The sequence below is a fragment of the Crinia signifera genome, chromosome 5 (assembly GCF_055691185.1).
Source record: "Crinia signifera chromosome 5, ASM5569118v1, whole genome shotgun sequence".
Lineage (NCBI taxonomy): Eukaryota > Metazoa > Chordata > Amphibia > Anura > Myobatrachidae > Crinia > Crinia signifera.
Window position 1 is genome coordinate 124,262,349 of NC_139221.1, and position 15,693 is coordinate 124,278,041.

Consider the following 15,693-nt stretch of genomic DNA (forward strand, 5'->3'; position numbering starts at 1 on the left):
AATACCCACCTTTTGTTATTGTATAAAGCTGTTGTGTGTGATGCAGTTTTGTGTAGGCATGCCCATAAAACGCCAGGGGTCCATCCTGGTACGCCAGTCACCTGGTGCATGGCCAGTAAAGCCATACGCAAGGGGACCCCGCAAATGTGCACAGCGTAACGTCTGCATGCGCAGTTTATCGATGTTTAAAAAGGCTGCATATTCACAGCCCTCCGAACGAGCATGAATCAGGCCCATTGCAAAGCTCTATGCACTCAATGTACACATGAGATTCTGCTGCAAAACAGCGTTTTAGCCCTGTGTAATGTATACCTATGTTACTGTTACCAGTTACTACTATATTATTATTACCAGTGCTATTTTTCAGCAGGCTCCAGCAGGAACTGAGGGCCTTATTCTAGTTCACTCTTTCTGACAAACTCCTTCTTAGATGGACAAAACCATGTGCACTGCAGGTGGGGCAGATGTAACATGTGCAGAGAGAATTAGATTTGGGTGGGGGGTTTTACTTCAAAGTGAGATCTATATTGCAGTGTAAAAATAAAGCAGCCAGTATTTACCCTGCACAGAAACAAAATGACTCACCCAAATCTAATTCTCTCTGCACATTTTACATCTGCCCCCCTGCAGTGCACATGGTTTTGTCCATCTAAGAAGGATTTTGTCAGAAAGAGTGAACTAGAATAAGGGACTCAGTTCCTGCTGGAGCCTGCTGAAAAATAGCCCTGGTTATTACACATTCACTTTATGACCAAAGTGTTTTTTTTTCCAGTGACTGTCATAATGTCAGAGCCAAAAGCAACTAATGTGGACAAAAAGAAGTCTCCAGCTCCAGGCTATACAGGGCGTAGATCTATCCCGCCAAATGTTTCCAATGCTGAAGAAGATGAAATTCCCCTCAAGGATACCTTTGGTCTCATCCCAAGGGGTGTTGATACGACAGGTAAAAAGCATTGCCACTCTAAATCTACAGGGCAGGCTAAAGGTTTATCAATTCTAGACACAAAAAAAAGCTTAGCCATGCAATTTCTAACAAGTTGATATTTGGAAGGATTCCTGAATGACAGAATACCAATGCATTGAGTCATCATCCAGCTCACCACTAGCACTTCTGTTCATTTCAAAGAGCATCAGCATTTGTCTAATCTAGCAGTGACAATCATGATGCTGCAATCTTGGGGAAGGGAAAACAGAATGCTGCCATGTAAAGATACAGTTGTTATCTAAACGTAAGGTGGCGGGGATAATGCTTAGCTACATACATGTATTCTTTACTTGATGACAATCCAGTAAGATGGAAATGTTGAAAACCTGTTTGTGACTTCATTTTGCATTATTTTATGGTGTCTTAACCCTTCGAGTGCCAACATCATGTGAGAGATGCGCAAAATATCTCCTAAAAATGCCAGCATCTCTGTGAGAGATGTTCAAAATATCTGCTATAAATGCCAGTGTCGCTCACATTTGTTATATAAATTCAAATAAAAAATGTTGTTTAAAAAAAAGATTATATTTCCTATATAAGGTGAACATCACAGGTCATTAGGATGAATAAATATGTTTGCTTGGCAATTTTCACACCAGTTTTGATAAATTCACTTGGCTCACACACACAGGGGCAAACGCAGGATTTTCAGAAGGGGGTTTACAGAGGGGGCGGAGCAAAGCACGGAGATGGACACTTAGGTGCCCCAGTATATGCCGAGTCAGTTAAAGTATTATAGATAGACCAAATGTATATAAATAATAATATATATATATTTAACAGCAGTGTAGACCCCTGGGCATAGCAATGTATTGGGGCCCCTACCAATCCTCAAGCGGTAGGGGTGGGGGAAGCTTTGATGTCCCGCAGGTGGTAGGGGGTATTATATCAACCGCTCAGCATGTAGGGCCTGGATCAGTAATTTCCACTAATTACCCCTTTACTGCACAGATGGTGGGAGATGGGGTGGGAGAAGGGGGCATTGGGCTGAATGAAGGGGCCATGATGCATAACTTCCAGGGTGATAGAGGATGTTTAATATGCAGAGGAGGGGTGTATAGTGGAGTGGGCTTATTATTCAGAATTTTCTGGTGGGAGGACAGCTTGCTTGACTGCAGATATCTCCAGTTCCTGGAACTAAATTTCTTAGCTTTTAATGGAATTAAAAACTAGAGAATCACACCTACAGTACCTACTGGGGAGTAGGGGATCAGATTTCAGGAGGCAAAGCAATCTGCCAACGAGTATATAAAACTACATACCAGGTATGTGGAGCTGGAGCAGTAACCAGCTGCTGGAAGGCTGATATCTCTGGTTCTGGGAATAGTAGAGACAAGCTTCTAGTATCTTTCAAAGGGGGAGAGTCCTAGCTTTTGGAATATACCCTCACAAAACTCTAAGCTAGACAGAACCTGAAATATCTGACTCGGAAGAGCAATTAACAGGCTTGGATGGGGACCACTCCTTTGAAGTCAGATATCTCCGGTTCCCCAGGGACGATTTTAAAATTCTGTACCCATGGAAAGAGGGGACCCTCAGCTTTCAGACTAGGGAACATAGATTACTGGGGGGTTTCTGGGTACTCATAACCCCCCCCCCCCCCTGCGTGCGCTACTGACACACATACATACACACATACATATATACAGTCACAAACATATACCTACACATTCACACTCATACATGGGGCTAGACTTTGGAATGAGGGCCCTATGAGAGGGAGGAGCATGTCAAATAAACCAAAACTTAGATCAATGAAAAAAGTCAGGGTGCCCATGACATGGCTGGTGCCTGAATGCGACTGCTTCCCATTGTCTCTTGTATTTACGCACCTGATACAAGCTACTCCTTGCTATTATAGTTATGGATCATGGCATTTAATAATGTAATAACCTATTAGGATACCTACAATAAATAGGATTATGGTCACTGAATCCTCACCTTCAATCCTATTTCAAAATAAATTCTTATCTAATATTCATCACAGACCTGAGTGGAAAAGTAAATGGGGGTCCATTTTGTTTAACTGGCGATGGGACTGGCTCACCTGTTATAGCTTGGCCAATCCGGCCTGGCATAACCTGGGTTTGGTTGTCACGTTTGCAAGTGGAAAACAACTTCAAATAAGTGGTCATTGCTATCTTCATTTATTTTTTGGTTAACAGCAGCAATGAAAATTGTATGTTAAGATGTGTGCAACCTTCGAATACAAATGAAATATTACATCAGCAATCAAAAAAATCAAACAATTAATCAATTCTGCATTTTTTAAATGATTCTCCAATACTCCATTATGCACCCAAACATTGCTGATTCTTTACAGTGGGCCGTAGATTTTTCATTCACAGACCACATCTGCAAATTATGAAAGTGCTTATTTTACTAATGATCTGCAAACTGGCTGATCGTTATTATACACTACCAACATTAAGCCTCAATTTCTGGGTGAAATCTGGACAACCTGCTTCACCTGCTCAGGTTTTGAATCAGCAATGGATTAACAGCATGCATTAGTGATTTGTTTACACAATCATCTATAAATTTCAGACCCTGTTGATTGCTGAAGTATGGACCCCATTAGTTAATGCTTATGTTTGGGCTGCACAAGTGCTATAAATGATTCCCTATATCGCATAGTCAGCCATTGCAGTGCTACACAGACAATGCTTTTTTTCCCAGTAACAGCTGTAGTGCTACAAAGTGCCCATGTATGACCTAGCAGCAGCAGAAATCTGTTGACAAAGTTACATTGTGTTTATTTGATTTGTACAGATTATCTGACAGTTGACAATGTCGAGCTGTACAAGCAACATCATGAGAAAAATAAGAAAGAGCATCATACCGATAGATTCTTCAACAACAAACTGATCATCCGCCGTGGACAGACTTTCGACATTAGGATCGACTTTAACCGTCCATATAATCCAGAAAAAGACCAATTCTGGGTGGAATATGTTATAGGTAAGGTTTAGAGAAATATAATGAAATAAAAGGATTACGATTTTTAAACTATAATGTTAAAATGAGAATTCTCATTGATCCAGTAAAACCTTTGGTGAAGTAAAGATGTCTTTAAAGGGTGTCAGATGACTGTCCAACAGTCGGGACTCCGACGGTCAGTACTCCAACATCAGAATCCCGACTGTTTAAATGCTCGACAGGGGGGATCCGGACTGACAAGGGCTATTCTCCCTTGTGGGGGTCCACGACCCTCATAGAGGGAGAATAGGAATGAAACGAGCCACCGAGCAAGCCAGCTTCTGCATGATCACCCCCATGTTGGAGCACCGGCAGTCGGGATTCCGATGTTGGGATTCTGACCGTCGGGATACATAGTGGCATATGCATGGAATGTTTACTGACTTAACAGAGAAATTAATTTTAAGAAACATGTCTGGCTTTGCAGAAGCTATCAACATCCTTTTAAAGCATTACACTTTACAAAATTATGATATAAACAAAATACAGTTTCCTCTCATCTATGAATCCTTTTTTAAACAGTGCCCACCAGCCAGGATTAGATCAGATAATTCCATCCAGAAAATAAAACAGTATAAATAAATAGAAGCATTTTCAGGACAATGTCCAAGTACGCAGTAAATGTTGTGGAAGTCACTGCACTAGTGAAGTAGCCCAAATTTGAAAGCCGAAAAAATCAAACTCAAAGACAGCTGGGCTTATGATAGTTAGCTTCTAATGTTTATGACATTCAAAAACATGCACAGGTTGTAAACAATTCCTTTATGTTTATTTATATTACAAGTCAGTCTGTTAGGTATCATTAAATTGGGACTGGAGCAAGGTAGCAGAAGAGTTCTTTATAACAAAAACAAAAAGAACAAAGAGAACAGAAGGGACATAGGAGCCAATTTATTATTGACTTATTAATTTTTGCTATTCACAGCAATTACAGATGTCTTAATGGGGCAATTTACTATTAGTCCTTTTGGACAATGTGTCTGATTGAGGCTGTGCCGGGGTTAATTTTGCCCAAGGTTTGCCTGGACCATAGTGGGCATCCAATGCAGTGTGTCCCCTGCCACTTAAAAAGAAGCAGATGACTTGTTATAAGGGTTGTGCAGTATGTGTCCAATGCAGGAAAGATCTATACTACCAGAATGGATTCCTCTCCAAATGATAAACAATGGACTGGCCTTGGCAGGCTTTTTCTCAATGACAGCACAGGTGGGCTGAGCTTAAGAGGTTTCTGATACTCAAATCATAAAGTACCATGTGGGTGCTGAAAACTGTCAAGAGTCATAGGACCAGATGTACTAAGCTTAAAAAGGAATAAAATGGAGAGTAATAATCTTCCATCCAATCAGCTCCTGTTATAGGCTGTGTTTGAAAAATAAGAGGAGCTGATTGGTTGGTCATTTTCCTTCACTTTATTACTTTTCAATGATTAGTACAGCTCACCCAATGGGCCTTATTCTGATCTGAGCTCAGTACAAATTTGTTTGGAAAATGGGCAAAACCATGTGCACTGCAGGTAGGGCAGATGTAACATCTGCAGAGAGAGTTAGATTTGGGTGATTTGTTTTGTTTCTGTGCAGGGTAAATACTGGCTGCATTATTTTTACACTGCAATTTAGATTTCAGTTTCAGCACACCCCACCCAAATTTAACTCTCTTTGCACAGGTTGCATATGCTCCACCTGCAGTGCACATGGTTTTGCCCATTTTCCGAACATATTTGTACTGAGCTTAGATCAGAATAAGGCCCAATGGGAGGTCAGAGAAGCAAGACAGGTGCATAAACAAGGAAGTGTTAAGAAAAAAAGACGAGAACAGGGATACGGTGGCAGATGTGTTAAGCCTTGAATCATATGAATGCACAAGACACAGAGACATATGAATGAATAAGACATAGGAAATGTATCACATAATCAACAGGATGGAGGATTGTGCAAGTGACAAATTTGATCATAGCAAATAATATACCTATCATTTTATAAAATATACTTTTTAACTGGTTGCTATGGGCAACTACTCCACTTGTGCAAATCTACACTTTTTGTTTGAAACATTACCCCCATAATGGCAGCTGGGTGCATGAAAGACAAACACTGGGAGGGATATCAGATATCACAGCAGGGCAGCATGGATGGTGTAATTGTTAGCATTACTGCCTCACAGCACTGAGGTCACGGGTTCAATTCCCATCATGGCCATAACTGTGTGGAGTTTGTATATTCTTCCTGTGCTTGTGTGGGTTTCCTCCAGGTACTCCGGTTTCCTCCCACAATCCAAAAATATACTGGTAGGCGCACAACTAAATTAACCCTAGAGCGAATGTGTGTGCGTGTACATGTGGTAGGGAACATAGATTGTAAGCTTCATTGGAACAGCGACTGAATGTTCAAATATTCTCTGTAAAGTGCTGCGGAATATGTGTGCGCTATATAAGAAACTCTTAATAAATAAAATAGTAATAATAAATAAATACCCTCCCTGTCTGATACCATGGTATTATCGACCTAAACCCGTTTGACCATTGGCAACCACTAGGGGTTAGATGCCTAAACTTGGTTGTCGGCGTTTAGATAGGCAGTGATGCCAGGTTCAAGGGAGGAAGGCATCGACTGGAAACTGGTCAACAGTAGAAAGGTTGACAGGGCTTTTAAATGCTGCTTTTAAATGCTGCCTGACACTGCCGGGGCTTCCAGAGAGCGCCTGCTGCCTCATGATGACTCATCCCATCTCTCAGCCTCAGAGGAACCATCTGCTAGCAAGTTGTGAAGACAGAATACAGCACTCGCCTCATTCCCCTTTCTGGCTGCCATTGTTGTAGGTGAGTGCAACATAAATGGGCAGTGCTGGGGACCACAGTGTGTGGGGTGGGGAATGGGATACACAGTGTGGGGGATGGGATACACAGTGTGTTGGGTGGGGTCAGGTGTACAGTTTGGGGGGATGGGGTCAGGTGTATACTGTGGGTGATTGGGTCAGATGTAGAGTGTGTGGGATAGAGTCAGGGGAACAGTGTGGGGAATGGGGTCAGGTGTCCAGGGTGGGGGATGGGATACACAGTGAGGGGGATGAGGTCAGGTGTACAGTGTGGGGGATGGGGGACAAGTGTACAGGGAGGGGGATCAGATACAGTGTGGGGGATAGGGTCAGGTGTGCAGTATGGGGGGTTGTAGCACACAATGGGGGATGGGATACATATATATATATATATATACAGATAAGGCAAGGCTCATCTTTGCAGGGGATGGCGATGGCGATGCCAGCCGCCATCCCCCGCCAGCCGCCATCTGTATAAAGAGAAGGGGACGCGCGCGCACGAGAGGCATGCGCGTCCCGCTTCCCCCGGGTCACCGCATCCCCTCGCATCGCTCGCCATGCATCGGGCACACTATTTTAATCTCCCACCATGCCCTAGTGGATGGTAGGGCATGAAATACTGCCTGTCGGCACATGTCGGCTCAAAAAATCAGTGAAAAACCCCATGTCGACCTTTTGACTGTCGACTTAGACAGGTTCATGTTACTCTGCCAACTCAACCGGGCGAAAAGTTGGCATCTTTTCCAATAACAATTCCATCAGTTATTCTTGTTTACAGTATATGATTACTCCCTTTTTAATGTATATTTAATAATTATTTTGATTATAATGGTGAGGCTAAATGGAGTTTACAATTCATTCTAGAGCTTTGCCAGTCTTTTCATTGGTGATTTGTGACCTTGAGTCTGGGATTGAAATCAACATAATTTAGCCGCAGTTATGTCTCCAAAATCTTTTGTCCTACTGATTGCTTCTAATTCCGCTCTCATTTTGGCAAGTGCTACACACTTCTGAGATCCCCAGGTCAGAGGTTCCCATTTGTGGTCATTTTGCTTATATATTACATGATGTTTTTTATTGCTTGCTGATATATGAATGCCTTCCCATAATGTGTGTCGGCATAGCCGGTAGATGAGAGCATCTGTATTAACAAGTACAGTTTTGTTTAATAAGTCACCCTGCCTGGAGTAAATAGATGTCATGTATTAAATTGCAAAATCTATAAATAAAATTATGTTTTGTACATTGCTTTTATCAAGCTGCAAATTTCCAAGTATTAAATCAAGTTATATAAGTGACTAATATTGTCAAATAATCTATTTCTACACAGCTAACGATTAGATATATTACATTGGATACCATAGTCTAATGATGATAATGATCAAACCGTGTGATTAGATCTGGTAATGTAGCCATTTATCTCTGTTCTGGTGACAGTATCCTCCAAATGCATATTAGTGATTCAACTGCTGAGTTCCTTTGCCATAGTCTTAAGCTAATGTTATATAGAGCATCTGCATAAATCTGCAGGACAGGTGAACACACCACACAGAATATAATTATTTTCTTAGCTACCAAAACCACTTACTCATTCGTACATTCCCATAATTCAATAGGCTTTTACAGAAGGAAAGATTCTCTGGAAGGTTTTATGTTTTGTTTTGTCTGCAGAACTGCTCTGTAATAGGATGCCAGTAGCCAGAGGAAGTGCAGTGCAATTGGAGCTCTAGCAAATTCCCTAAGTAATACTTTAAGACTTGTCCATCTCAACTGAATGCTGACCAGCTGTATGCAACAAAATGATCCCTACTCTGGCTTTCTGTAAACTAAGGCTAGCAAAAACCAGAGTGATACACCCACATTATACAATGGAAAGAGAGTGCTGCTCTGACACCTGCAATGTTTTATACCCCATTCAGAACATACGGCATGATTCAGAGAGGCTTTCTTCTTCATCTATCCTGGTGACGCAGCTAACCGTGGGATGTAGTAGGGTCCAATGAAGACGGTACGCTCCTCCCTCACTGCATCCTATCATGCCCCAGTTCATTTTAGGTGCCCACAGGAGTCCCCGCAGGGGGGGGGGATCGTAGGTGAAGGATCCCCCAAGATGGCGGCCGCCATTTGAGCTTATGGGCTGGACTCCTTCACGGAGGGCACAGCCTATTACAGGAGCCCGGACATGGGCAATCCCATGTGATCCCCAGCAGAGTGGGAGGCACTAGGGATAGGACCAGCAATAGTAGGACGGCTCTCAGTGGGTAGATAGCGCCAAATAGCCGCGGACCCCGCTGAAGCAGGGACAATGGTCTCTTCCTTGTCCTCTGTTTGGCGCCTTTGGGAGCACAGTACTGCAGAGCTGAAGACTGTATATACAGAGAGGCAAACTGATCCTGGGCATCGCTACCCCCACTGACCAGAGGGTCCACCTTCAGACCGCTAAGTGCACTGGCATACTTTATCTCAGTACTATTGCCTGACATTGTGTACTGTGATTTATTTATCATGACTGAAAAGTATTCTGCTGGTATGGGGGAGGAAGTGATGGCCTTCTTAAGTCCCTGCAGAGTTTGTGGGCTTGATTTAACACCAGACCAGATTTCTCAGGGCCGAGAAATTAAAGGCTGCTGCGGAATATACCTGCGAAGCTGGTGAAGAGGCAGTTAAGATGCTTTCTAAGGTATCAGCGGTGTCAGAACATGCTCGCAGAGTGTTGTGGCTTAATGCATGGGAAGCTGATATTGAGTCCAAGAAAGCCCTGGAGGCTTTAGCCTTTAAAGGGGAATTTCTGTTTGGATCTGAATTGGAAGAAATTATTAAGCAGGCAACAGGAGGTAAGAGTACCTTTCTTCATACTCCTGCAGCAAAACGAGGTTCATCCAGGTTTGCTGCTTTTCGTACCTTTAAGCCGTCCTTTCGAGGATGAGCCTCTTCAAGGGGCCAATCCAGTAGAGGACAATTTGCTACAGGAAAGGGGAAAGCTCCAACCTCCTGCTTCAGAGCCTTTACTAAGAAACAGGCGACAAAGGGGGAGGAGAAGCTCTCAGCATGACGGTTCGGTGACTCCTCAGCGTGAGGGGTCGCCTTTTGCAATATCGGGAAGCCTGGACCTTGTTGGGACAGGATACTTGAGTCCTCAGGGTTGTGTCCCATGGGTACAGGATAAACCTGAGGGGTGTTGCCCCAAGAATGTTTTTGCCCACTCCGTTGCCCAGAGAGCCTCGCTTAAGAACTGCCCTTTTGGGGGCGGCGAGATCTCTTTTGGAGAAGGGAGTGGTAATCCCGGTACCACAAGGGGAAAGGAAGAAGGGTTTTTACTCTATTCTTTTCCTGGTACCAAAGCCGGATGGGACATTCCATCCTATTCTGAATCTAAAGTCGCTGAACCTCCATTTATGGGTGGACCATTTCAGGATGGAGTCTCTGAAGTCGGTGTTGCTGAGCCTGGAACCAGGGGAATTTCTGGGGTCCATGGACATTCACGATGCGTATTTACACATTCCTATTCACGAAGATCATCAGTCTTTACTGCGTTTTGCAATCTGAGATTGTCACTTGCAGTTTCAAGCACTTCCTTTTGGACTGGCCATGGCACCACGTGTGTTCACAAAGATAATGGCAGTAATGGCAGCTGCCCTGTGGTTGCAGGGTATAGTGGTCATCCCATATTTGAACGATCTGTTATTCAAGGTAGAGTCAGCTGAGAAATTACATCAAAATTTATCAGTGGCAATTCAGTTTTTTACAGAACCACTGTTGGATTCTGAATCTCCAAAAGTCTCATTTGGAACCAACTCAGAGACTACAGTTTCTGGGAGTTATCCTGGATACTCACCTCCATCAGGTATTCCTCCCGGAGGTGAAAGCCAAAGACATCTGTCAGTTGGTTTGGTTGATTCTGAGGTCACCGGGCCCATCAGTTTGGCAGTGCCTGAAGTTATTTAGGAAGATGGTGGCATCTTTCGAGATGATGCAGTATGCAAGATTTCACTTGCGTCAGTTTCAATGGAACATTCTGGCCTGTTGGTTTGGAGACACGCAGACCATGAAATCAGAAAGTAATTTTGTCTGTGGAAACAAGAACGGAGTTACTTTGGTGGACAGATGTGGACTCTCTCCAGTGGGGTCGCTCTCTCTAGTTTTGGGATTGGCTGGTGGTAACCACCGACGCCAGTCTCAGGGGCTGGGGAGCAGTAGCTCTGGACTTGAGACTGCAAGGCTTATGGTCAGTAGCAGTCGGTACGTCCGATAAATGTGCTGGAGTTGAGGGCCATGTGGCAGACGCTGACACAGGCAGAAGAGAGACTGAGAGGTTTTCCGATTCGCATTCAGTCAGACAATGCCATGTCTGTAGCTTACTTGAACCACCAAAGGGGCATGCACAGTCAGTTAGCAATTATGAAGGTGTCAAGGATTTTTCAGTGGGCAGAGGTCAATGTTCCGGCCATTTCTGCTGTATTCATCCCAGGTGTCAGGAACATGGAGGCAGATTTCCTGAGCAGGGAGAAGCTCCTGAAAGGAGAATGGGCATTGCATCCCCAAGTTTTTCAGGAAATTGTGGCCCGGTGGGGGGCTCTCAGACTTGGATTTGATGGCATCCAGACACAATTTCCAGGTTCCCAAGTTTTGTGCTGTTCCCGGGGATCCTCTGGCTTGGGCAGAGATGCCATGACGATTCCTTGGAGGTTCAAACTGGCTTATGTGTTCCCCCCATTTTCAATGATCCCTCGTGTGGTAAGGAGAGTACGGTCACAGGGGATTACCGTGATACTGATAGCACCGGATTGGCCAAGGAGATCTTGGTTTTCCAGCATTTGGAGGTTGATGACACAGATCTCCTCCGTCAAGGTCCGTTTTATCATCAGGACCTTGCTCCGCTGAGTTTGACGGCTTGGCTTTTGAGTCCACTATCTTTAAGAAGAAAGGGTTTTCAGAGATGGTCATTGCAACCATGATTAGTGCCAGAAAACCAGTGTCATCAAGGAACTATCACAGGGTCTGGAAGATCTACATTAGATGGTGTGAACGCCAGAGGGTTCACATTTACCAGTTCAAAGTTTCTAGATTGTTGGAATTTTTGCAAGATGGATTTTCGGGTGGGCTGAGCCTTCAGTCTCTGAAGGTCCAAGTTTCGGCTTTGTCTATTTACTTTCAAAAGAAAGTGGCTCTGATTTCAGAGGTGCAGACATTTTTGCAAGGGGTTACTAGATTGAAACCTCCTTTTAAACAGCCGGTAGCACCTTGGGATTTGTCCTTGGTGTTGTCCGTCTTACAGAAACTTCCGTTTGAACCGTTGAGGTCGGCTGACCTTAAATTTCTCGTTTGGAAATTAACCTTTTTGTTGGCAATCGCCTCGGCCAGGCATGTTTTGGAGTTAGGAGCGTTGTCCTGTAAGGCTCCGTTTTTAAGTTTTCATGAAGACCGGGCTGTGCTTAGAACAGTTCCGAGATTTTTGCCTAAAGTTGTTTCTGCGTTTCACTTAAACCAAGAAATTGTTCTTCCGGTGTTTACTCCTCAGGAGGAAAGTAGGAAAAGGGACAGATTAAGAAATGTGGATGTGGTGCGCGAATTGTGCGTTTATGTGGGCAGAGTGAAGAGTATCAGGAAAATGGATTCTCTCTTGGTGTTGTTTGATGTGTACAAATTGGGCTGGCCTGCTTCTAAGCAGACCATTGCTAGGTGGTTGAGATCGGTTATTGCCTTTGCCTATACCAAAGTGGGCAGACCAGTGCCTTCAAGGATCAATGCTCATACCACCAGGTCGGTGGCTACCTCTTGGGCGGTGCGCCATGGGGCTACAGCTGAACAAGTATGCAGGGCTGCCACTTGGTCATCTGTTCACACATTTACCAAATTTTACAGGTTCCATGAGTTTGCGTCGGAGGACGCGTCATTCGGGCGAGCAGTGATGAAATCTGCCACCCTGAGCGTACCCTTCCAAAGGACCGGCTCTTGAACGTCCCAAGGTCAGCTGCATCACCAGGATAGATGAAGAAGAAAAAGGGATTTTTTAAGAACCGTTCGAATCCCTTTCTCTGATTCTATCCTGCTGATGCAGTGATCCCTCCCTTACGCTCAGTAAGTAATACCGTTTTCATGTACTGTCATGTTATAATGGTTTAATGAATTGATTGTGCATGTAATATGTTCAGGCATTGTGCTGAGTTATTGTATCCTAGTGTGCTCTGGAAGTTAAACTGAGGCATGATGGGATGCAGTGAGGGAGGAGCCTGCCATCTTCAAATATTTAGCATAGGTGCCTGGCTCCTTTTGGACCCTACTACATCCCAAGGTCAGCTGCATCTCAGCTGCGTCACCAGGATAGAATCAGAGAAAGGAATTAAAATGGTAAGTTCTTACAAAAATCCCTTTATCATCCCTCATCTCTATGGGTGGCTTAATTAACAAATATAGAAGGCAAACACTGAAAAGTAACATTCCTCATCGCTGTATATTGTGTTACTTTGTAATTAACTTTTGGGACTATTCAACATTGGCACACCAGGATATGAAAAAAGCCCGTACCAGCGAAGGCTAAAAAGTAAAGTTGCTTATCTGAACACTTTACTTCCAGGCTCAGACTCAGCTCATACTTACCTACTTTGTATTTCTCCTCTCTGGAAGAAGCCATGCACCTCAGGGGGCGGGGCTAAATGGTCTGGTCATTATGCCTTTCCCCCAACATATGGAATCATCTGTGATATGTGCGTTGGTGTTGAGGGTGCAGAGCTAAAAAAATGTCATCCAGTGGTCGGCCCTTTTTCAGCAGCTCCTGCAATTGCCGGTAAGTAATATAAAATCCTGCCCACTTCACTAGCTGCCTACTCTTCTATGGATGTGGGGGACTACCACAAAAATTGGTAGCCTACTGCAGCTTCTGGGAGAGTACGAAAGTATGACTCAGCCTGTACATATGTGCAGTAGCCGTGAATTCGGATCAGTCTCCCCCCAAAAAGTGCCCACATGTAGGCTGTATTGAGCTATCAACACTAAAGGCATGGCAGAATTGTCTTACAAATAATATAAATATATTAATAAGCCTAGGTGACGTTATTATTATTATGGGCAACTTTAACTACCCAGAAATAGATTGGAAAGATGGATCAAGTATTACACTAAAGGTAATAATTTATTGGATGCCCTGAATGACCAATATTTGTATCAAATTATTGAAAGTCCAATTAGAAATAATAATATCCTGGATCTCCTGATAAGCAATAATGGGGACATTCTGTGTAACATAAGAGAGACTCTGGGGAGCAGTGATCACAATATGGTCACGTTCAATTTAAATTTTAACAAAGATAATTATATTAGAGCAACTAAGTACTTATATTTCAGAAATGCAAACTTTGGTAAGTTTGAGGAATTATTTAGAGGTATGGATACTACAAAAATTTGACAAACTTCTAAGGAGGGCACTGATACATTTATTCCTAGTCAAATTCAAAATGGCTAAAAAAAGGAGGGCATTTAAAGAGTTTAAACAAGACACTCAAATCATTTACAGCATTTAAAGAATGTAATAAGAAATGTAAAAATACATTCAAGATGGCTAAATTAGAGACAGAATGAATAATAGCAGCAGATTGCAAATCTTATTCCAAAAAATTCTACAGATAAATGGGAAACAGTTAAGGAAGGAAAATATTGCCCCACTAAAAAATTAACAGGGTACCCTGGTTACAGAAGAAAAAGCGGAATTATTTAATTATTTTTTTAAGAATCTTCAGAGAATCTCCCACAGATTGAATGCTCAGCTCTAGATCGCTCCCAAACTGTTTGTTTGAGTGAGGAAATGGTCAAAAATAGATGACAGAACCTAAATAGGAACAAATCTCCCAGCCCGGATGAAATACACCCAATGATACTTAAATAATTGAGCTGTGTCATAGCACTACCATTATATCTGATATTCAATGAATCAATAAACGCAGGGACGGTACCAAGAAACTGGCGTATAGCTAATGTAGTACCAATATGGAAGAAATGTAGTAAAACTAACCCTGAAAATTATAGACTGGACAGCCTCACATTCATTGTGGCGAATATATTAGAAGGAATAACAAGATCATCATTTCTCATTATCCATCATTTCTTAAATCAGGAGAAGGTTATAAGTAAGGCTCAGCATGAGTTCATCAAAAATAGATCGTGCCAGACTAATTTAATTAGCTTCTATGAGGAAGTCTAAATGTGTGGATTTAGGGAAATCTATTGCTGTAATATTTCTTGATTTTGGTGCCTCATAAAAGGTTATTACTAAAATTAGGTAACTTAGGTGTAGGAGATAAAATTTGTAAATGGATTATAAACTGGTTGCATAATCTGATACAGAGAGAGGTATTAAATGACCTACATTACATCTTGGGTAAGCTCCAAAGTGGAGTCCCACAAGGTTCGATATTGGGACCCACCTTGTTTATTATATTCATTAATGATATAGGTAATGACACAGTGAGTTAGATTGCAATATTTGTGGACGACACGAAAGTGAGTAAAAAATTTACTCAGGAGAGGATATAGATACACTACAAAGTGACTTAATTAAACTGGAAATGTGGAAAATGCAGTTTAATGTTGAAAAATATAAAGTTATTCATTATGGGAACAAAAATGAACAAGCTACTTATAGGCTCAACAGAGTTAATATAGTAAATTCTGCAGTAGAGAAGGATTTAGGAGTCATCATAGATAATAAATTGAGTAATAGTGCACACTGTTCAAGTGCAGCAGCAAAAGCAAACAGTACACTGGCATGCATTAAAAGGTGAATAAATTCAAGGGATGCCAATGTGGTAGTGCCTCTTTACAAGGCATTGGTGAGACCACACTTGGAATACTGTGTTCAGTTCTGGGTACCGCAACTTAAAAAGGACATGAATGAATTGGAACAGGTATAGAGAAGGACGACTAAA

The 15,693-nt window shown here is 42.6% G+C and overlaps 1 protein-coding gene across 1 annotated transcript in view; it reads left to right on the forward strand.

Annotated features, from left to right (window-relative positions):
- The window catches only part of F13A1 (coagulation factor XIII A chain), a 142,499-nt gene that overhangs the window by 5,073 nt on the left and 121,733 nt on the right, over positions 1 to 15,693 (forward strand). The window contains exons 2-3 of the mRNA XM_083187984.1: positions 773 to 943; positions 3,758 to 3,946. Of these exons, the coding sequence (XP_083044110.1) occupies positions 784 to 943; positions 3,758 to 3,946 (349 nt within the window). The 5' untranslated portion in view covers positions 773 to 783. The remainder of the gene's footprint in view (positions 1 to 772; positions 944 to 3,757; positions 3,947 to 15,693) is intronic.